Source organism: Lathamus discolor, chromosome 19 (assembly GCF_037157495.1).
Source record: "Lathamus discolor isolate bLatDis1 chromosome 19, bLatDis1.hap1, whole genome shotgun sequence".
In the NCBI taxonomy this organism is placed as follows: Eukaryota; Metazoa; Chordata; class Aves; order Psittaciformes; family Psittacidae; genus Lathamus; species Lathamus discolor.
The window spans coordinates 2,968,552-2,989,785 of record NC_088902.1 but is presented as its reverse complement, the minus strand read 5'-3'; the positions used below and the strand labels follow the sequence as shown (position 1 = coordinate 2,989,785).

Here is a 21,234-nt window from a genome sequence, read left to right as displayed (position 1 = left end):
CCAGCACCCATCGGGACCTGTGTGCCCATCCCCAAGCAGTCCTGCTAGGACCAGGATTAGGCCAGGACCTGCTTTTACATGAGGATCCCCTCAGCATCCTTCCCCACATCCAAGCTCCCTCCATTGGGCTATACATATATGCCCTTATATATAAGGGTCCTGAGGGAAGCCCTTGCTTGCATTGGGACAGGATCCTGCCAGTGCTGCTTCATTAATAGTTCACACACATGCGGATGCAGACGGGGAGGAGCTGGGATGCTGCGAGTAGGATGGAGGAGCCAATGGGGTGACAAGAGCAGGAGGATGAGGCATGGCTTGGGGCTGTGTCCCTCCCTGTGCCGCTCACAAGGGGACTGCAGGATGCTCCCAGGCTCTACGGGCTGCTCTTTCTCCAGGAGAGCTCAATAATGTCCTTCATTTAGCAGGGCTAGATGGTGACTCTGCTTTGAAGCAGGATGGGGATTTGCCTTTGTTCACCCCTGCCTGGCCAGGCTGTGGGTAGATGTCGAGCAGCAAAGTGGACGCAGGGGATAGCAGCTTTTATTTGATTTTCCTTCTTTATTTGTGATTCCTCGTATTCTTTCCCTTTTCTGTTTTGCTTCTCACTGCTCTCAATATGAGGTTGGGGCCTTTTTCTGTGGCACTGGCTGTTTTCCAGCACAGCGTGCCCCAGCCAGGCCAATGGGGAGGATTTGCACTGCTCACTGGTAGTTAAGATGACAAAAGGCTCCTGCTGACTGCAGGCAGGTCATCCCAGCAATGCCTCTGCTCAGCATCCCTTCAGCTCCACCAGCTGTCCAAACAGGCACTTATGCCCTCGTTGGGGAGATGTTTGCAACGAGCATCCGTCTTACAGGGACAGTCACTGCTGCTGGATGGGCTCCCCCAGCCCAAAAGCATTGTGCTGGGTGCTGCCGCCAGCACCCATGAGACTTGGAGTTTCAGAGGCAACACCTTCCCTACCTCTCTGTATCAGCACTGAGGGTGATGTCGATTCACTCTGCCGAAAGCCGGCGATGTGATGGGGATTGATGCTAATGCCATCTCATCCACTGCCTGAGGAGATGGCTGCGCCCATCCTGCAATGGGTACCCGCAGAGGCTCATCACACGCTTGAAAATTATAAGCTCTGTAGAAGGATGCACGGCCCTGCTATTGTAATCAGTGGGGTCGCGTGCCTTTTGTTGTCCTAATCTACTGTGAGTTTGGCGGAGATTTATTGTCTCCGCATTGGGAACAAGCCTTCGCTTTCTGCTCCATGTTGTCCCCTCTGTGCACCAGCTTAATTCCTGTCTGCAAACGCAGCTGGGGCTTGGGGCAAGGCGCCGATGGAGATGCACAGCCTTGGAGGTGTCTGCTTATCTGTAGCGGCTTGGCTTTGGCACTAGAGCTGGGTTCTCCCATCTCTGCTTGCTGCAAGCCAAGGGGTGTTTAGGAGGCAAGTCCAGCCTCCGCAGCCGGTGTTATCGCAGTGGATTGTATTCTTCTTGCTGGGACCTGTGTGGGATTTGAGGTGCCTGCTGGGAAGCTGAGGAGCTGGGATGGGATAAGTCCTGAGTGTCCCCTGGGCAGGCCGCCAGTCCCAATGGCTCGGCTCCCCTGGACAGTCGATTACAGCCTGTGTTTCAATGGATAATCGTCCTGACAGGATAGAGAGGATTGTCGGCGCCTTGAGAGCTGAATGCAGGGAAAGGACCAAAGTCGAGGGAGGAGATTAATAGCTCCTGTCAATAATGTGCAAGAAAAGATAACTTGATGGGTTTCACATGAGTAATCTCCATGTATACAAAAGCATTTTCATAACTTTGAAGGATGTGCTAGAAATTCATCCCCTTGATGTCATCTTTCCTTGTTGGTCAGTTCACTGTTCATTTGGTTTAGTGTCCTGTCAGTGGCATGTTTCCCTCTCAGTCCCAAAGGGACCTTTGGGCATATGGCCCTTGGGCTATCCCCACTCAGTGGAGATGCTCCGCATCCAGCACTGGTCTCGTCCCACCTTCCTGCAGCAGGAAAGGGAGGAATCAGCAACTGCTGCTTCCGTATGCTTTTCCTGTGCCCATCTGCACAGGCTGTGTGGCTGGTCCCCTGCGATCCCCACCTTGCATCCGGAAGCATCCATGTGCGGTGGAGTCAGGATTAATTTTGGATGCTTTTACATGGATTTCTGGGGTGGCTCTGCCTCTCCAGAGGAGGAAGCTCTGCCTTCATCTCCCTGAGAAACTCCTTCCCTCTTGCTGCTGTGGCCCTGCTGCAGAGGCAGTGATGGAGATGCAGAGGCTGTGGCTCTGTCACGGCATTGCCCCATGGGAGGCTCTTTCTTAGCTGTAATTAACAGTGTGCTACATTAATTGGTGTCTCCTGCTAAATGATGAACGTGTTTCTTGTCCCATTAAGGGTGGTGATGACAGGAGGGGCAGGGAGCTGTCACTGGTGATTACCAGATCCCTGCAGGATGCTGCAAGCTGGGATGGCCACGGAGACTGCAAAGGGCTGAGGGTCAGCAGGGTGGGAGGGCAAGAGGGGGTGACGAGGGGAGCAGGGTGACAGGAGGACAGTGATGGACATGGCCTGGATGCTCCTTTGGTGCTACTGATAGACACTGAGCTGGTGGGAGCTCCTGGCAGAGCGGGTGAGGATGGGACACCAATCACAGCCCAGCCCATGTCCTACTGGGAGTACAGGGATGTCAATGCCACTGGGCCGTGACATCCAAAGGACTCTTGGAAGAGCGGCTTGAGGTGTGTTTCTGCCCTGCTCCTCCTTCCTGTGGCATTCCTAGGTTGTGTGTGTAAGCTTCCCACTAGGACAGAGGTGCCCTGGCTGGTGATGGGTTTGTGGGTTTGGGAATGGGGTCGGAACTTCCAACTGATTCGGTCCAGAGCGGGCTTGTTTGCACGGGTTTGGCTGCGGTGAAGGTGGGGAATGGCTGGGACATCAGGGAGATGCAGCCTGGCTTTATGTGTGTCTGCAGACCGGGAGCGGATCGGCCAGGACTCCTCGTACGAGCAGGAGGGCAAGGTTCAGTTTGTCATCGACGCCGTCTACGCCATGGGGCACGCTCTGCACAACATGCACAAGAACCTGTGCCCTGGCAAGGTGGGGCTGTGCCCCAGGATGGACCCGGTGGATGGTGTGGAGCTGCTCAAGTACATCCGCAGCGTCAACTTCTCAGGTCTGTCCATCCCTGGGGCTGGGTGGCTCCAGTTGTCCCCATTATGGGTCACACAGCAGCATCCAGAGTTATCCGTGATACCATTTGGCACCCGCTGCAAATACTGGGTGGTTTTGCAGCACATCAGCAGATGGGGAGGTCTGAGCTTCCACATCCGGAGCCTTTGGAAAGGAACCCGGCATCAATGCTGCCCTCACCCTGCTGTCCTTCTGCTTGTGTCCCCACTGCTGCCCCACTGCCTGGCAGAGGTCTTGCTGCATCACGAATCATGCTGCTGTGTCCTTGTCTGTGTTCGGATCCCCTCTGGAAGTACATCTTTTTCTCTGCTCTATCTCCTTAAACATTTTCTGTCTTGTTCTCCTTATTACTTCTATTTATCTCTGCACTGCAATCTCCTCTGCACTGTCTCTTTTATTTATTTTTCCTTCTTGCTTGATTTTTCTCTTCCTTTCTTCATGTTTTTCTGCACAGTTTTACTTGATTTAACTTTTCAGCTGCTTTTCCCCTTTCCTTATAAGAAGCACTAACCCGGCTGCTGTAACTCCTCAGTGCCTGGCGCTGCTCCCTGAGCTCCAGCTCCTGGGGCGGTCAGTGCATCAATGCTATAAGGTCCTTGCACCACCATCACCCTGGCACCTTGCAGCACCTCCAGCAGTGAGAAACCCCACACCAAGAGGGAAGCATCAAACCAGAGCCCCCTTCACCAACACCCAGAGCAGCCGGTGCTGGGGGTGCTGGGGATGCTGAGCCTCCCTCTCCTGCAGGCATTGCCGGGACTCCTGTGACGTTCAATGAGAATGGAGATGCCCCAGGGCGCTACGACATCTACCAGTACCAGATCAGGAACTCCACTCCCGAGTACAGAGTCATCGGGCAATGGACTGACCACCTCCACCTAAAAGTAAGGCTGGGGTCTGGCTGGCGCCTGGTGCCAAGGGGAAGGTCCTGCAGGTTTGTTCTGCACCCACTGAGGCCACGTAGCCTGTAGCAAACCCAACTGAGAGCCAGGGAGCCCATGGGTGCGAAGTTTGACAGCCAAACTTTGGGGGTTCAGAGGGGAGGGTGTCCCTTGTGGCTCAGCCTCAGAGACCCACCGCTGTGTGTGTGGCCATATCCCATGGGCTCTGGGCATCTGACTTTGCAGCTCTGATAAGGGGACCAGAGGCCAGAACAGAGCAGAGGGGTTTTCCTAGGGAAGGAGGGACTTTATTTGGGGTTTCTGGTGTTGACTTTTCCCAAAAGGTGGATGGAGAGCTTGTCCTGTCCCCATGCTGGGTAGGCCTGTACATGGGATGTACTGCTGGGGCAAGGGGTCGGATCCAGGCACCACTGTTCTGAGCAGAGGTGCCCTAGGGATGCTGGTCATGCCCAGCTCGATGTCAATGGGGCTGGTGCCGTCTCGCCCCACAGGTGGAGAACATGCTATGGCCTGGGGGTGGGAATCAGCTCCCCAGCTCTATCTGCAGCCTGCCCTGCAAGCCAGGCGAGAGGAAGAAGTTGGTGAAGGGTATTCCCTGCTGCTGGCACTGCGAGCGTTGCGATGGCTACCAGTACCAGCTGGATGAGTTCCACTGCAAGCGGTGCCACTTCAACGAGCGGCCCAATGAGAACCACACCAGCTGCACCCCCATCCCCATCATCAAGCTGGAGTGGAGCTCGCCCTGGGCTGTGGTTCCTGTCTTCATCGCCATTGTGGGCATCATCGCCACTCTCTTTGTGGTGGTCACCTTTGTGCGCTACAACGATACGCCCATCGTCAAGGCGTCGGGGCGGGAGCTGAGCTACGTCCTGCTGACGGGCATCTTCCTCTGCTACGCCACCACCTTCCTCATGATTGCTGAGCCCGACTTGAGCACGTGCTCCTTGCGGCGCATCTTCCTCGGGCTCGGCATGAGCATCAGCTACGCCGCCCTGCTCACCAAGACCAACCGCATCTACCGCATCTTCGAGCAGGGCAAGAAGTCGGTGAGCGCACCCCGGTTCATCAGCCCCGCATCCCAGCTGGTCATCACCTTCAGCCTCATCTCGCTGCAGCTCGTGGGCGTCTGCATCTGGTTCATCGTGGACCCGTCCCACTCTGTCATTGACTACGAGGACCAGCGGACTACAAACCCCCACTTTGCCCGGGGCATCCTCAAATGTGACATTTCGGACCTCTCCCTCATCTGTTTGCTTGGGTACAGCATGCTTCTCATGGTCACCTGCACTGTGTATGCTATTAAGACCCGCGGGGTCCCGGAGACCTTTAACGAAGCCAAACCCATCGGGTTCACCATGTACACTACTTGCATTGTGTGGTTAGCCTTCATCCCTATATTTTTTGGGACGTCACAGTCAGCGGAAAAGGTAAGTGAGGAGGGACAGGTCTGGCTGGGGGCTGCCAGGAAGGGGGGCTGAAAGAGGCTGGCATGTCCTAAGCAAGAAGGGGGCCTGCCAGCTTGGGAATTGCATGGGAAGAGTTGCTGTAATAGGGAGCAGAGACTTTCTTGTTTCATTTCTTCCCTCTCCCTCTGGTTTTCAGTGCCCCATTGGCTGCTCTGCCCCTCTCCGAACAGGGTAGCAGTGGGCAGCAGAGGCTGCTGTGGGCTGGGGGAGGATGAGTGCCTGGGACAGATCTAGGTTCCCAGTGTCATGAGCACCATTTCTGCAGGGAAAAGGGATGAAGGGCTGCCCAGCAGGCACCTTTTCCCAGTGCTGAGTCAGTGACGGAGAGCGGAGAGATGGTGCTGCCCTCCAAAATCCATGAGAGCTGAGAGCAGGGGAGGGCAAGGGGCTGAGGGGCTTGAGGAGGAGCATCCCTGCCACTCCAGTTGTGACTCAACCATCCAGGGTAGACAAGGCCAGATACAGCCTGTCTATCTGTCCATCCTCCTCCCCATCGGCAGCCCCCAAAGGGTGGTCCCGGTGCTGGTACCTGCGGGACTGAGGCCAGCCTGGATGAAGCTCCGTGCTCAAGTGAGAGGGATTGAGAACAAAGAAGAAAAATCTCATGAGCAAGACCCAAATCCCCTTTGCCTGCCAGCCAAAACAAGAATCCCATTTGTGTTCAATGCAAACAGCTCACGCCTGCCAGCCCGGAGCTGCCTGTGAGAAATAAACCTCGGCGTTGCTGTTCCCTGCGAATCCCCAGGGTGACCCACTGCCCGGATTCCTACTGGAGCCATCACAAGTGGGACCATTTCCCCTGGATGTGCCTGCTGGGATGCTGAGCTGCTGACGCCATGGCTTTTGGAAACACCTACTGCGGAAGGGCCAGGAGTGGTTTGCTGGGAGATGTTTCAGCTGTGTCCTGGAGGCTGTCTCTGCTCAGAGCACCAAACCCCGGAGCTCAAGGTCTGCACAGGCACCTCTAACCTTGGCTCAGCCAAAAAGCCTCTACCAAAGCAGCCCACCCTGGCTGGAAATGTAAAGGATTGAAGGAAATAAATGGAGCCTTTTGCAGCATTTCCATTTTGATGAGATGGCAGGGGAGATACTAACAAGAAAGCAGGTTTTTTAAGAAATTATTGCAAAACAAAAGCTCCCTTAAAGCCTCTTTAATGTGCTCGGCATACTGTGGGTAATAAAGATGGAAATGATAATGATTGTAGATTATGCGCAAGGTTGCTCACCTCTTCACTGCAGCTTGTCATGGGATAATTTAGGGCTGCCGAAAGCTGGCTGTCAAGCAGCAGTTCGACAATAGGCTGTGCCTCACTTCGGGGGCTTGTAATATGCAGGGCTCCTCTGTTATTAGGCTGCTAACAAGCTGATTAGAGGCGGAAAAAGTGATGTTCCCAACTCCCCTTGGACGCGGCTCGCTCTCTCAAAGCCTGCGGCTGCCACGGCATTCGCTGAGCACTCCCAAGGAGGGGTTTGTGGTGGTTCAGCTTGGTGCTGGGCCGTGCTGCCATGGGCTGTGTGCTTGAGCATCGCCGGGCTGCGGCTGGAGGATGATGGATGCGCTCAAAGGGGCAGCCAGAGGAATCGGGTGCTCGGTGTTGCCCTGATGCTTCAGCTGCTGGTTTGCAGTACTGGGGAGGAAAAGGCCAAAAAGGTGTCGTTACGCAGCCTGCACAGAAGATCTGGTGTTGGCATCACGCTGTGGTGGTGCCGGTGCTGCTGGGATGCTCAGGGGGATATCCCCATGTCATCGCAGAGAGGGATCCGCTCATCTTCGCCCCATTCCTGCAGGCACATCGCCCACTGCTCTCCCCATAGAGCACGGCTGGAGATTCACTGGAGTCCTGAGGATGCCACGGGGCAGACTCACACCTCCAATCGCTGCCGGCAGCTCTGTACTGACCCCATCTGAGCTGCTGATGGTCCGGAGGAGATGAATAAACCCCTTTGGTTTAATTGCATTTTGCTTTACCTTGTGCCTACAACTTTGCATGGAGGTGGCATATTATTATAACAAGTCCCCCAAGCCTTTTCTCAAAAGAACCTCTTATCCCTGCCGATCCCAGCGGATTACAGAAATAGCAATAACAGAGGATCTAAAGAAAGAGACAATTTCCTGTGCTGATAAGGCAGCAGCTGAACAGCGGTGTCATTGTCTGCTGCTCTGTTTATCACATTTGCTTTCAGCGAGGGAAAAGAGGGAGAGAGAAAGGACTGAGAAGGACTGACTGTCCAGTGGTTTGTTCAGCGGGGCTGGATGAGGACTAAGCAGGTTTTCCTTCCCTGGGTTTAGAAGGGGGGAGGTTGCCAATAATGGCAGAGATTTGCTATGGGACAAACACAAGCTGTGCAAAGTTGTGCCTGGAACCTGGTATGCTCCCATGGGGCAGGATGGGCTCATCCAGCCCTGGGGCAAAGGCTGAGTGCAGCGCTGGGCTTGAGGATTGTATGGGGTCATTTAGGGTGGCTGCGGTCCCTCGACACAGCATCATCATCTTGAGTCAGAGACAGGCTGTGGTCTTTGATCCTATCCATGAAGCAGTGGATGCTGCTGTGCTGGGAGCTGGAACTTCTTTGATAGCTGCAGCGCACACCTCAAAGGGCTCTGGGGAAGCTCAGGTGTCAATAGCAGAGGGGTAAAGTGGGGCCTTGGGTTGGGAACTGATTAAGAGAGCAGGAACCAGAGTTGTGAGCAACGTCATTTTTTGATGTTACCGGTTAACTGTGCAGTGCTTCAAGGCTGTGCTTGGGTTCCAGGCTGAAAATACTTCTCTCTGAGCTGGAAAGGGGCCTGATGCAAAGCTGAGGTTAGAGTGGGATGTAGAAAATGGGGCTGTCTGGCGAATGCATCATTAGGGTGCGGGGAGCCACGGTGGCCATCTGAGACCCCGAAAGTGCTGCAGGGCTCAGGGATGGGAGGAGTATGGGGTGTCTGGAGTTGGTGCCACTCAACAGGGAGTCCCTATCAGCGACGGAGCCCGACATGGAGATGTCTGAGCTCAAGCTCGATCTCAGCTGCTCTTTCCCTCTTTGCTGAAACGCCTCCGAGTCCCAAGGCGCGGGTGGGAGTCGCTGCAGAGGCAGGAAACATGGAAAGTGATGGATTGAGAAGTGAGGCTTCTTCAAAAGGCATCTGCTGAGAGCAGGAGGAGCAGGAGCACGGCAGTGGGGGGGGGATGAAGGGCTGCTGAGCCTCAGCCGTGCCCCGTGGGTGCTGAGCAGAGTTGTACCCATCTCTGGGGCAGGGGCTTGGGGTGCCTGGAGGTGATGTCCCAGTGGTACCCTCATTCCCAGCATCCAGGTCACCTGCAGCAAAGTCTGCAGAGTCACAGCACGGGTTAAAAAGAAGAGAAGCGTAAAGGAAGCGGAGCTATTCTGGCCCAGGGATGTGGTTTGACTTTTCTTGATGGAATGGCATTTCTATTTCCATAAGGTGCCTAGATTGACTCTGTGTACACGTAGAGAGAAGGTGGAACAAACAAACCAGCGCATGTGACAGCAAGAGGTTTTCTTCTGGAGACAAACAAAACTTTTCCATTAACTCAAAACCAGCTTTTTTTGCCTTCTTTTTTCCCCTTTTGGGTTGATTTGAAATGCTTTGGGTCCGTGTGATTTGTTTTCTTTGCACTGTCACCGGGACCCATGGTCCTGCGTGGGATGACACCCCCAGGATGCTGCAGCCCCCCAGATCCCCCTGGCTCTTCCAGGTCCTGCCACCGTGCGCAGGACTAAGTCCCATGCGTGAAACAACTGCAGAAGAAACCCCAGACACCGCGCTTTGAGCCATGGGATAAAGCTCAGAAACTGCATTGAGTCTCCTTCTAAAACCTTGTTGGCAACCGGCAAAGCAGCCCCAGCTCCAGAGCACAGATGAAGACACCAAGGTGCATGCAAAGGCACATGAAGACCCAGAGCCCTCTTGCTGTCCCAAGAGACCCAGCACGAGCTGTGTGGTAGAGGAGAGGATGCTGCAGCTGTGTGCCTAGAGCAGGGATGCTCACGGAGGGGCTGCTTGCCCAGGCTCCTGTGTTTCTTGGGTGCGAGAGGTGGGGATGAGCATAGGGAGGGTGTCTCTTCGCCTCCCATTGCCCCTAATTCAGATGCCCCTGGCTTGTAAGGAGCCTGCCAAATGCTTTCCATAGAAAAATGGATTATTCTGCAGCCAGATTAATGGGCTTTCATTTTGCAAAACATCTGTCACTGTTAGTCCTGGACAGTGAGCGTGAAATTAGTTTTGACTGCAGAAAGGCAACGTCAGTGTGTAATATGTGACTTACATGACAACGGCCCAGGGAGCCAGATGGGGAACGGGAATTACCTGTTGAAGGAGCTGGGGAAGCCGGGGGTGCCCTAGGCAGGACTAGGAGTGGGTGTTCTCTCTGTGTCCATCACTGTAGCATCAGTGGGCTGTGAGTGTGGGGAGGACAGAGGGAGGGTGATGAGGTGCAGGGGTTCTGTCCCTGCTGATGCTGGGGTGCTGGTGGGGTGCTGCTGCAGCAAACATGAGTGTGGGGAGGGCTTGGCACAGGGAGGTCCTGAAACGCAGGTCCAGGCACTGGCACAGCATCCTTGTGTCTGCAAGGGGGTAAACAGTGGAAGTGAGCCAAAGGCCCATGCAACAAGTCGAGTCTGATGTTTAGGGTCCAATATTGCCACCATTTCCAAGCCTGGCTCCCCACCCCTTCACTGATTTAACCCAAACTTTTCCATGCTCCCCTGTTTCCTCCTTTCCCTCTCTGGATAGGAGGATCTGGAGGAGAGAAGGCTGCGTGGAGACCTCAGAGCAGCCTTCCAGTATCTGAAGGGGGCCTATAGGGATGCTGGGGAGGGACTCTTCATCAGGGACTGTAGTGACAGGACAAGGGGTAACGGGTTCAAACTGAAACAGGGGAAGTTTAGATTGGATCTAAGGAGGAAATTCTTTCCTGTTAGGGTGGTGAGGCACTGGAATGGGTTGCCCAGGGAGGCTGTGAATGCTCTATCCCTGACGGTGTTCAAAGCCAGGTTGGATGAAGCCTTGTGTGGGATGGTTTAGTGTGAGGTGTCCCTGTACATGGCAGGGGGGTTGGAACTGGATGATCTTGAGGTCCTTTCTGACCCTAACTATTCTATGATTCTATGATCTATCCAGATCCTCCTGGATCCTACAGAGCAATGCTGGGTCTCAGCTCGTCCCCTTTTGTCTTGCAGATGTACATCCAGACCACGACGCTCACCATCTCGGTGAGTCTGAGTGCCTCGGTGTCCCTGGGCATGCTCTACATGCCCAAGGTGTACATCATCCTCTTCCACCCGGAGCAGAACGTCCCCAAGCGTAAGCGGAGCCTCAAGGCGGTGGTGACGGCGGCCACCATGTCCAACAAGTTCTCTCAGAAGGGAGGCTTCCGCCCCAACGGCGAAGCCAAATCAGAGCTCTGTGAAAACCTGGAAACACAAGGTAACGTGGCTGCCGGCAGGGCTGGGAGCCCGTCCTGCTGGGGACCAATGTAGTGCTAGGAAACCCCAAAGCCCTGGCTCGCTGGTGGGTCATAGCCGTGCTCTCCTCCATGGGCACAAGCAATGGGATATCTCAGCTCCCTCCTGCCCCATGGCTTTGCCATCCCCCAGGACCAGCATGGGAAGGGATGCATCTCACGCCTGGGGGTCACTGGTCCCCGCCATGGCCAAAGCCACCCTGGGGAGGGAGGTGTGCTCTGGTTATCTGTGCTCCAGCTGGCGCATGAGGAGGGCTTCCTGGCTGTTGGCTTTTGTCAGGCTGACACCGGCCTCCCTGGGAAGAGGCTCGGGAGCCCTTGGGAAGCTGCGTGCGTGCCCGTTTTGTGTTTGGGTTTCCAAAACCAGAGCCTTGCAGGAGGAAGGAATGATTGGAGCCAATGCTGCTGGGGTCCTCTGAGAAGGGAAATCCCATCCAGGCTAAATCTGAAGGAAACCCTGTGGAAATACAAATGTTCCTCATGTTCCAGCCGAGTTTCTGGGTTCCAGCATCAGTGGGATGGAGTCCAAACAACGTTTCATGGAAAGCCATGATTGTCTTTGTAATCCCACGCTTGCTGTCTTTCCATTCTGAGCTATTTAATATCCCTTGGCATCTCCATCGCTCTGTGCAATGGCTCTCACTCGCAGTAGCTCTGTATGCGACGTCTCTCTGTAGGAGTCCCTCTGCATAATCGACTCTTCCATCTACCTGTCTGCCTTGTGAAGGGCTGCTACGTGGTCAGATCCACCAGCACCCATGCTTTTGAGAGCCGCCATCACAGATCTATGAGGTCTGTGGTCCTATCCCAACGTGGCAGTGGGTGCTGGTCCCCCCGTTACCCCCATTGTGTCTGTGCAAGAGATGCTCCATGCAAGGCTGGGAGTACCAATGGGCTCCCCACAATAAGGGCTTGCCAGGAGCAGCCCTGTCCTGGAGGATCCCCATGGCATCGGTGTCACAGGCTGTGATACTGTGTCTGTGTGACCTTGTTTCCCTCCAGCCGCACATGGCTCCTGCCCAGGGCTCTGCTGGCACAAAGGGCTCGGAGGCATGGATGCATTGAGCACCTCATCTGGGACCTGAACCCAGACATTCCCATATGCTCTCAGCTGCTCTGGGCATCCTTTCCCACATGGGTCTCACAGCAGGAGCCCCTGGGGCTTGTATTTGCCAGGAGCAGGGAGACCTGAGCCTCCCGTCTGCTGCATCCCAGCTCTGGGAATATGGGAGCTCGGTGTGAACAGGGCGTGCAGCCAGGCATGGCATCAGTGCAGAGGGCAGAGGGCACAGGGGGGGTACCAGCAAGACCAAGGGGCTGTTCTTCACTGTCACTGACAGGTCATATATCATTAAATAAGCAGAATAAGTAATTCTCAGGGCTTCGATGTGGGCAGGTTATGGAAACACTGCGGCTAACCGCTGGCTGTCAGCTCTGATTTCTTAGGGCCTATCTAATTGTTATCTGGGAACACCAGAACCTGCAGCAAGGTTCATTTGTCAGCGAGGCACTGAGACAGGGAGAGCTGCTGGGTGCCCCCTCAGCACAATGCCATGGTGTCCACAGAGGATGTATTTGTGCTGCTTGTGGTGCTTTGGGCTTTGCTGTGCGTGCTGGTGCTTGTCCATGTCCTTGGATGGAGGGTGTCTGTGTGTGTGTTGAGCCCTGTGGTACCTGGGGACCTCATGGGGGGATCTCTACAGCCCAGCCAAGGCTCTGCAAGCAGCAGCCTCCACCTCCTGGAGCTGTGGCTGCCTCTAAAAGCAAGCGAGCCCAGAGGCCGGGCGCAGGAGGATTTATTGCTATCTGGTGAAATCTATTTATTGCTTTCCTGGCTCTGGGCCTTGCTGCGGCTCCCTGCTGTCAGCCTGGGGCATGCGGTGGTTCTGTGGCCACTGCTTCCCCCGCTGTGATCAGCCCCATCCCGAGGGCTGGGGAAGCTGGAAGGTGGCAGCAGGTTTGTGTAGGTGCCCTGCTCCTCCAGCACGGGCACAAGCATCCTGGGTGAGGGATGCAGCCACGCTTCATGCCACCACTGAGGGTGCTGCTGCTCAGGTCCATGGACCAGTGTGCAGGGGTGCAGGCACCCAGCTTGGACCCCAAACCTTGCCCTGCAGGGCTGGGGGGAGCTCAGCTTTTGGGAACCTCTGTAAGAGGTTGCTGAGGGAAGTGAATGGGAGCTTGAAAGCACATTCCCCATGGCTCGTGTCATGTCCTGGGGGCTCTCTTCATGATGAACTGTGTTCAGAGAGCCCCCATGGTCTGCCATGGGGCTCAGCCCCTCTGCCAGATTCATTGCCCTTGCAGGGAATGATCCCAAGTGCCAGCACTGACCCATCCATGAGCAAACCCAAATGTCACCTCCTTGCCAGCATCCCCTGGCATGATGGTGAGGTCAGGGTGATGGGCTGGGTGCCAGGAAGGGATGATGGACTTCATTAATGATACATGTGAGGTTTGTCTCTCTTTCCAGCACTGGCTACCAAACAGACCTACGTCAGCTACAGCAACCACGCGATTTAGCTCCAGGGATCACAACCGCCTGGCATGGAGGGAAGCTGCGGATGCCCCGAGGGAGCTGAGCCGCATCCTCATCAGGGGATGCTGGAAGGGACAGGGAGGTGGCAGTGGGGGGAGGACACAACACGCTCCTTGTGGGGCCGCTGGGGAGAGCTCCTGGGGGAGACGAGCAACAGCAGCAAAAACAAGTGCAAAGAAAGAACAGCAATGACCCAGGGAGCATCGTGATGGGGCGTGCGTCCCCAGGAGCAACAGTCGGACAGGGGGAAGGTGGTGCAGGGAAGAGGTGATGGACTTTGGCAAGTCTTTGGTTTTTTTTTTTTCCTGTATCTTGGCAAAAAAAACCAACCAATACCCAACATTTTCCCTTTTCTGGAATTTGTGAGATTGTTTGTGGTTGTGCAGAACCTTCTGTTTGCTCTTTCTTTTGGTTTGAATCCTCCCTTTTCTTTGGTTCCTGTCTTCCCCCGTCCCTCTTCACTCTCTCTCCCGTCTCCCACCCAATCCTATATGTTGCAAAAAGGAAAAAAAAAAAGAAAAAAAAAGAAATAAAAATGCATAAAATTCAATTTAAAAAACAGACAATGAAATAAAATAAGATAAAACCTAGACTGTGTTCAAAGTGCTGATTTCTATAGGTGGTTAATTAATGTACGTGATGACCATATGGATTGAAATATGTCTGCTTTATGTACTGACCAGTCAAAAAACAAAAACCCACAAAAAAAGAGAAGTTCAGTGCCTGGATGTTTATGAACCCTTCGAGGACTGTGTAGAGCATGATCATTTTTATACGAGGAGATTTCTAATAAAAGACCATGGTTTTGCACTCAGCGTTTGCTGTCTCTTGGTCATTGTTCGTTCCAGGCTCCAAGAAGGGACTTGGGTTTGGCTGCTGGGGAAGGTTTTGGGGGGCCAAATGCTCCGGGACAGTGTGTGGTTTGGTGTCCTTCTCCAGGCTAATGGGGACCTTGGGAGCAGGGATGGGACAGGGAGAGGAGAGCTCAGCACCCCCCTGGCACAGTGCATTGGGGCACACACTGTAGCCTGCGCTGCACCAGTGCCCAGGGGTTGGGGCAAGATGAAGGGCAGAAAGGGATGATTCCTTCTTCTTTGCTGTTTCCCAGCAAATGGGCTGGGGATGGAGCAGAGAGGAAAGGAATTTCCCCTTCAGGGGCAGGGCCAGCTCCACCCTCCCCATCAAGACCAACCTGGGTTGATTAAGGGGCTCCCAGCTAATAAAAGCATCTCTGCCCTTCCTATGGGAAGGGTTCTTTTATCCTGGCTCCTTGGGATAGTGCTGCCTGCTGTGCAAGGTATGTGGCTGCTCCAAGGGCCCAGGGTTTGCCTGTTTTGGGGGGTTTGTTGTGTCTGATGCCTGGTTCTCTGTCCCTGTGCTCTTGGAAAAGGGGTGGCTGTGCTGCTGGGTGAGGAGGGGATGGTTTGAGCTTGTTTGTTTCCTGTAGAGCACATGGGAGGTGGGGAAAGGAGGCAGGGGAAGATGCTGCTGCCTGCCCTGGAGAGCTGTGCTGCCTCCAGCTCCTGGGTAGGTTCTTGCTTTATGTGCCCAGCAATAATCCTGGTGTCCTGACTTTGCAGAGGCTACTAGAGTGCTGGGATGCCTCCCATCCCTTTCCATGCGTTCCTTCTAGACTTATATCCATCCCTTCTTTAAGCCTCAGTGAAGTTACCCTGGTGTTTTGCATGTTTCCAGACCTATTGGTCTATTAGCCATAGCTCTAGTGGGTCACTCAGGCTCTGTGCCTCAGGGATGGGAGGCCTCAGTATCCCTGGGGAGCTTCGGCCCCGGATCAGTGCTGGAAAGAGTTGTGACTATTCCAAGCTGGCTCGGAGAGGACAGAGTGTGGTTTGAAGGCAGGAGTTCAAGAAATAGAAAAGAAGTGTAATGAAAAACTTGAAACTTTTGATAAGATCACAATTGTCAAAAGAGCTGCTCAGGAGAAAGAGCTGCTCCCTTCTCACTGCATCCGTCACTGCTGGATCAGATGTGAAATGCTGCCTGGTTCAAAGGGCTCCCAGAAAACCTGAGCTGATGTCTCTGGTGCTGTTTCTGGCTCTGCGGTACTGTTCTATTGGTTTTACAAGCAGCTTTCCACCCTGAATTCTGCCTGGTAATGACTGGAAAGGCTGATTTTACCTTGATTACAGCATTCCTCTCCATTCCCTTGCAATACCTTCAAGGAGAGATGTTCTGAGTCCTCCTGTGGATGGGGACTGACAGTGCTGCCTCTGAGCACATCTTCCAGGCTTGTCTGTCCTCTAATGGTCCAGGGGATTCTGCAGGGCATGGTGCAGACACCAGAGCTGGACAGGGTGTGGGGAAGAGACCTAGGTTGAAGCTTTCTATCCAGGCAGGGCGCACCGAGCTGCGCTGATTGAACTGCTCTGCTTCGGTAGTGAATGCACTGGATTGTTTTCACATGCAAGCACTTCTTCACGATGTTGTTCTACGTCTTGTTCTGCCTTCAAACTGCTTCCGTATCAACGCAGCCAGCCTGGAGTGTGTCCTGCCAGAAAGGTGTGTGGAAATGAGGGCTGTGTGACCGCTGTTGGCAGCCAGCAATGCACAGCAGCTCCAAAAGCCATTACGTTGAATGGTGGGGTCCGGGCTTCAATGGCTGGGCTGGCACAGTCCAAAGGATGCTTTTGATGCTTGCTTGCTGCTTGGGAAGAAGTCACTTGGCTAAAATTCAAATGTGGCTTCAGGTAGATTCATGCTCCCCTCTTGAGTGAGACTCTATTTAAACACAATAGCTACCCTGATTTCTTGATGGATCTGGTGGAGTGTTAAATCAAAAGAGTCCTCATGTGGGTGCTTATTTTGGTTATAAGAGCGCTTTCCAGTGATTCGGTCGTATTCCTTACAGACTTTAGCCTAAATGATATAAAGAGGCTCTTAAACACATGCAAAATATTTGCACAAATCCAACCTCACTGCTCTCGAAACAGGATTATCATTGGCTCCATTCCTTATCAGCCAAACCCTACAGTTAATGGCAACGTTCCTGTGTGCTGCTGAATGGGCCCGAGTCCCTCCCAGCACCAGGCGTGCTCCAGCGGCAGATGCAGCGACCTCTGACCGTGGCTGGTTAATTTTACCCAACGTTTCATGACACACTGCTGTTTAATTCTAGACACTTATTGGATTATGAGAGCTAATTAAAAGGGAGCAGTCTAAGCAATTGAGATGGATGTAGAGCCACGTGGATCTGGGCAGGCTCTGGTGCTGATAGCTGCAGAGGTGATGCTGCTGCTGGGGTAGCTTTGGGAGCACGCTGATTTCTGAGATCTGGTTTTTGCTTTGCTTAATGTTTTTGAGGGCAGTTCTGCTTGCGGCTGAGCAGAAGAGCGGGGTAGATGCTGATTCTTAGATACCAGATTCCTAGTTCCTAGCATATGCGTATGTGTATATATATTATTCTTTTCAACAAGGCACCTGTCCTGAAATCTGTGCTGCTCTTTCTCTTTCTCACCTCCCTCAGAGCTTAAAAGCACTTGTCTGACTTTCCCTTTATTCCTGTGAAGAGCTGTTGAATTTAAACAGCAATCATTGTCCGAGTTCCCTGAGGGAACCTGGGAATCTGAGAAGCAGGGGGGAGAAACCGGGGCTGGTGCCATCTCCCTCCATCACCTCCTCCCATCTCCCCCTCTTTGAACTCCCTGTTGGCCTTGGCTGCTGTTCCTAATCCCCGCTTTTCTCCTGAGCTCCCTTCTCCAGGGACAAGTGGGAATTTTTGGGCTCCCATTGCCCTTCCCATGGAGCTGGACTGGGGAGCTGTGTGTGGCTCCTCTCGCCATCCTTGCATGGAGCAGCAGCATCAGCATGGAACCTGTTATTAGCTCTCTTCTGTAAGGCAAATTGCCTGCTTTAGTGGCATAATTAGGCCAACTTGATAGGAAATGGAGAAACAAAACAGCTCCAAGTTTCTTGCTCTGTCTCCACCTTGTCTCTTGCTCCTCCACGGCACTGACTTGGGGAAAAGTCTCCTGTGGAGACGTGCTGAAGCCACAGCGAAGCTGTGTAGAAAGCAAACCTGGAGGATGCAGATGGAAGGAGCAGGGCTGGAGCAGAAAGTGGCTTGTTCCTTGTTCTGAGATGGGTCTTTATCCAGCTCCTCTTGCACACGGAGAGCCTGAGTCCTGTTATGGCCCCTGGAGAGCCGAGTGCTGCTCGGAGCAAGGTGTGACTTGCATTTATAGCAGAAGGCAGCAAAGCCTGTGACAGATGTTGCGGTTCATTACCCAGCGGGGGACCAGCTCTGCTGTGAGTGTGTTGAGCTCATTGCTTGTGCTATGAAGCATTTCTCCCACCAAGACCCGCTGCCAGCCCAAACTCTTGGCCTGGAGCATCAGACCCTTCTTGGGCCATTGGGAGCTTTCAAGATGCAAATGGAGACCTTGAACTGAGTTATCCTGTGCTGTGGGAAGTCAGCATGAAGGATGGAGAGCTGCGATGGGCACATCAGTGCTGCTGAGCGATGGCTCTGGGTGGTCTCAGGGGGTCAGTGGGTAGCCCAGGGAGAGGTGGAAGCATCCCCAGCCCTGCAGCTAGGGAAGGACCAGCAGTAGAATAGAGCTGGAATCACCAAGTGCCTGTTTTCCCCTTGGTGAAGCCATCCCTGTGGCTGCAGATGGGGGCACATCCCATGGTGAGGGTCTCTCCTCAGCACCAATGTTCCCTCTATGGCCGAGCGAGTCAATGGCAGATTATGTTGAAATCTCACTTCAGTGGCGGAAGCTGCAATTAGCATTTAATGAAGCTTCTGGCTTTTATTTTTAGGTAACCTCCGATTCCCTGACTGTGTAATTTAGTTCTCCATTGCTTGGAGATAATTAAAGTATGTCACTATAATTTGCTTTTTTTAAAAGCCTGTAATTATGTTTTTATTGAGAATAAAAAAGGGGGGGGGGGAGGGGGAGATGAAAACAATGTTGGGGCGGAGAAGGCTTTGGATGGGCAAGGGGGATTTCTTCCAGCTTGAAGGCTTAGGAGATCTTCCCAGGTTGCTGGGTAGATTGGTGACCAAGGAAGGGCTCCTGTGTTAGTGTGGGTAACAACCAAGTGCAGTGTTTCAAGTGGAGATGTGAGAACTTTGGGTGTCGCAGAATGAGCCAGGCTGGAAAAGACCATCATCAAGTCCAAGCATTCCCCAGCACTGCCAAGGCCACCAGTATCCCGTGGCACTGAGGGCCTTATCTACATGGCTTGCAGGGACGGTGACACCAGCACTGCCCTACGCAGCCTGTTCCAAAGCCTGAGCACCCTCTCTGTGATGATATTACTCCTAATATCCAGTCTAAGCCTCCACATAAGTCCTGATCATGTTTGGCTGCAGTGTATCTATGGGGTGTGTGGGCTTCATGAAGCACCGGTGCTGTTTCTGCTGCCTTGGTTGTGGTCTCGGCATCATTCTCCTTCCAGCACCAGGAGAGGGGAAGTCGAAACCTGCAGGCTCCATGTGGGAGCTGCTCAGGATGGGCTCAGCCTGAAGCAGAAGAGCCGAGGTCCCATCCTAGCTCCCAACCCTCTGGTTCTTTGCGGTTCAGTTCAAGGGGTCTGGTCCCTGTGACAAAACAGGCTTTGCTGATGCAGGACCGGGGCTGTGTCCTCCCTGCACAAGAGGGAATGAATAGGGAGGGATTAAAAGCATCTTAAAAAGCAGGGCTTAAACATCTTTAAAAGGCATCACTAAAAGGAGGACTGTGTTGCTGCTGGGGATGCTCCTTGCAGCTTGGGCCATGTTTGCATCTGTAAATGCTGCTGCTGGGTGTCAAACAACCCGCATCCCTCCAAATCCCCCTGCTGCTGTCTGACACTGACCATGCCAGCTACAGCATCTTGCCTGTGTAATGTGGAGTGCGGCCCTGGGCCAAGCATTGCTTCCAGGCAGCCCAGTGGAGCTGCTTCCACACAAACTGGTCTGAAATGGGAGCGTGGCTGTTGCAGGAGGAACTGCTCACCTCCAGTTCCCAGCCTGGAAATTGGCTGTTGGAGGGGAGTTGAATAACACATAAATTCAAGATAATTGATTGGCCCGTGGCCAGTTCACAGCCAGAGTGAGCTGAAATGAGTTGGATTGTTGGCTTTTTTGTGAAGTTAGTCTTGCTCAAAAATATGAGTGCTAAGAGGTTACATTTAGTTTAGAACATATTTAATTCATTAAAACGTTGATCTTCTCTGCTGCAGAGTTCAGCTCTGATCCCAGCCTTTATTTCTTATCTAAATGCAAAGGTTTCTTGCCAGAAATACAAAGCAAGGTGGGGAAAAAAAAGCACCAAGACTTTATTCTGCCTAGGAGAAGTGATTTGATGAACAGAGCATGGTGAAGGACTGGCTCCAAGCTGGAACGTGCTGCAGTTTGAGCTGACATCCCCGGCGCCGTGTGCCCAGCTTCCTTCTTGCCCATACTGGGATGCAGCTGTGAGGGGCTCTCACCCAGTCCCACAGTGCTCAATGTATCCTGGATGCTGCCAGCAGCATCCTGGGGTCCCTGCAGCCACCTCTAGCACAGGGTACCTGGATGCTGTGGGATTTGATGCAACATCTGCAAGACAGAAGTCTGGAGTTGGGGCCAAAGTGACTTGTGAGGGTCTGTTTGAGCAATATCGGGTCAGGGATTTATGTGCAAGTGTGTCCTTAGGCTGTGCCTCCATCCCACCCATACCTGCTCTGCTGGTGCTGAGCTGTGCTGGGATCAGCCCCTGCAGCCTGTTCGTGTCCCCCCTTGCTGTGCAGAGCCCCCTCCCCAGCCAGTGTCACACCACCTCCCCGCAGAGCCTTTGTTACCTGCTGGGGATAACAAAAGGAAGGAGCAGCACTTAAACCCCAATAAAACCCACACACCACCATCAGCTTTTGTACTGGTTGCTATGGGAACCCTATACGTGCACCGGAAACGCTGGAGTATGCAAATGAGCTTCTTAATTAGTTCTCCTCTGTCTTTCATGCTTGTGGTGCAGCGGTTTGATCATTAGATGAACATGCCACCTAATTAGCAGCAGCTTAACCAAACACAGGCTGGGGTGACCCTTGGGAGGGTGTCTGGGGAGCTGGCTGGTGGTGCTGGGATGCTTTTCCAGCAGCCTTCCCACTGGTGGGAGGTGCAGGATGGTTTCCTTTGGAGAGGAGCAGCGAGCTGGGTCCATGTCTCCAGCCTGCTCCTGCCTTGCTGGAGAGAGCTACACAGATGCTGTGGTCCCCACTGGGTACCTGGAGCAGCCAGGACTGAGCTCCTCATCTTGCTGTGGGGCACTAGTGAAGAGCTGGCTGGAGACCCCAAGCGCTGAGCCCCATCGTGCCATGGGGCAGGTTGCAATGTCACCCTGCCTCTCTTGGCCTTGGGGTTGATCTTGCTGCCTGCAGCGCAGGGAGCTGGTTTTGCAGAGCCAGATGCCAGCTGGGCGCCTGTGTGAGCTCTTGCTATAAACGCTGTGAGTTTTTCCACCAAACAAGCTTCATTAATCGTCTAATAACCGGATTAATTAAGGACACTGAAAGTAAACAGCAAGAATGTAATTTGCCTCTGATTGCCATGTAATTGCGGGAGTTTGGTCCTATTTGCATATGCAGAAAGTGGTGTTGATGGAGACCGTGGGACAGAGAAGAGCAGCTTATGGAGGGTGAATGTGCCCTTGGGGTGTGCAGACCCCTTCAGCCATACTCTT

At 53.6% G+C, this 21,234-nt stretch overlaps 1 protein-coding gene across 1 annotated transcript in view; it reads left to right on the top strand.

Annotated features, from left to right (window-relative positions):
* The window catches only part of GRM4 (glutamate metabotropic receptor 4), a 46,078-nt gene extending 32,407 nt beyond the window's left edge, over positions 1-13,671 (top strand). Inside the window, exons 7-11 of the mRNA XM_065698447.1 lie at positions 2,972-3,172; positions 3,937-4,073; positions 4,583-5,518; positions 10,745-10,991; positions 13,502-13,671. Of these exons, the coding sequence (XP_065554519.1) occupies positions 2,972-3,172; positions 3,937-4,073; positions 4,583-5,518; positions 10,745-10,991; positions 13,502-13,551 (1,571 nt within the window). The 3' untranslated portion in view covers positions 13,552-13,671. The remainder of the gene's footprint in view (positions 1-2,971; positions 3,173-3,936; positions 4,074-4,582; positions 5,519-10,744; positions 10,992-13,501) is intronic.
* Positions 13,672-21,234: the final 7,563 nt, after the last annotated feature.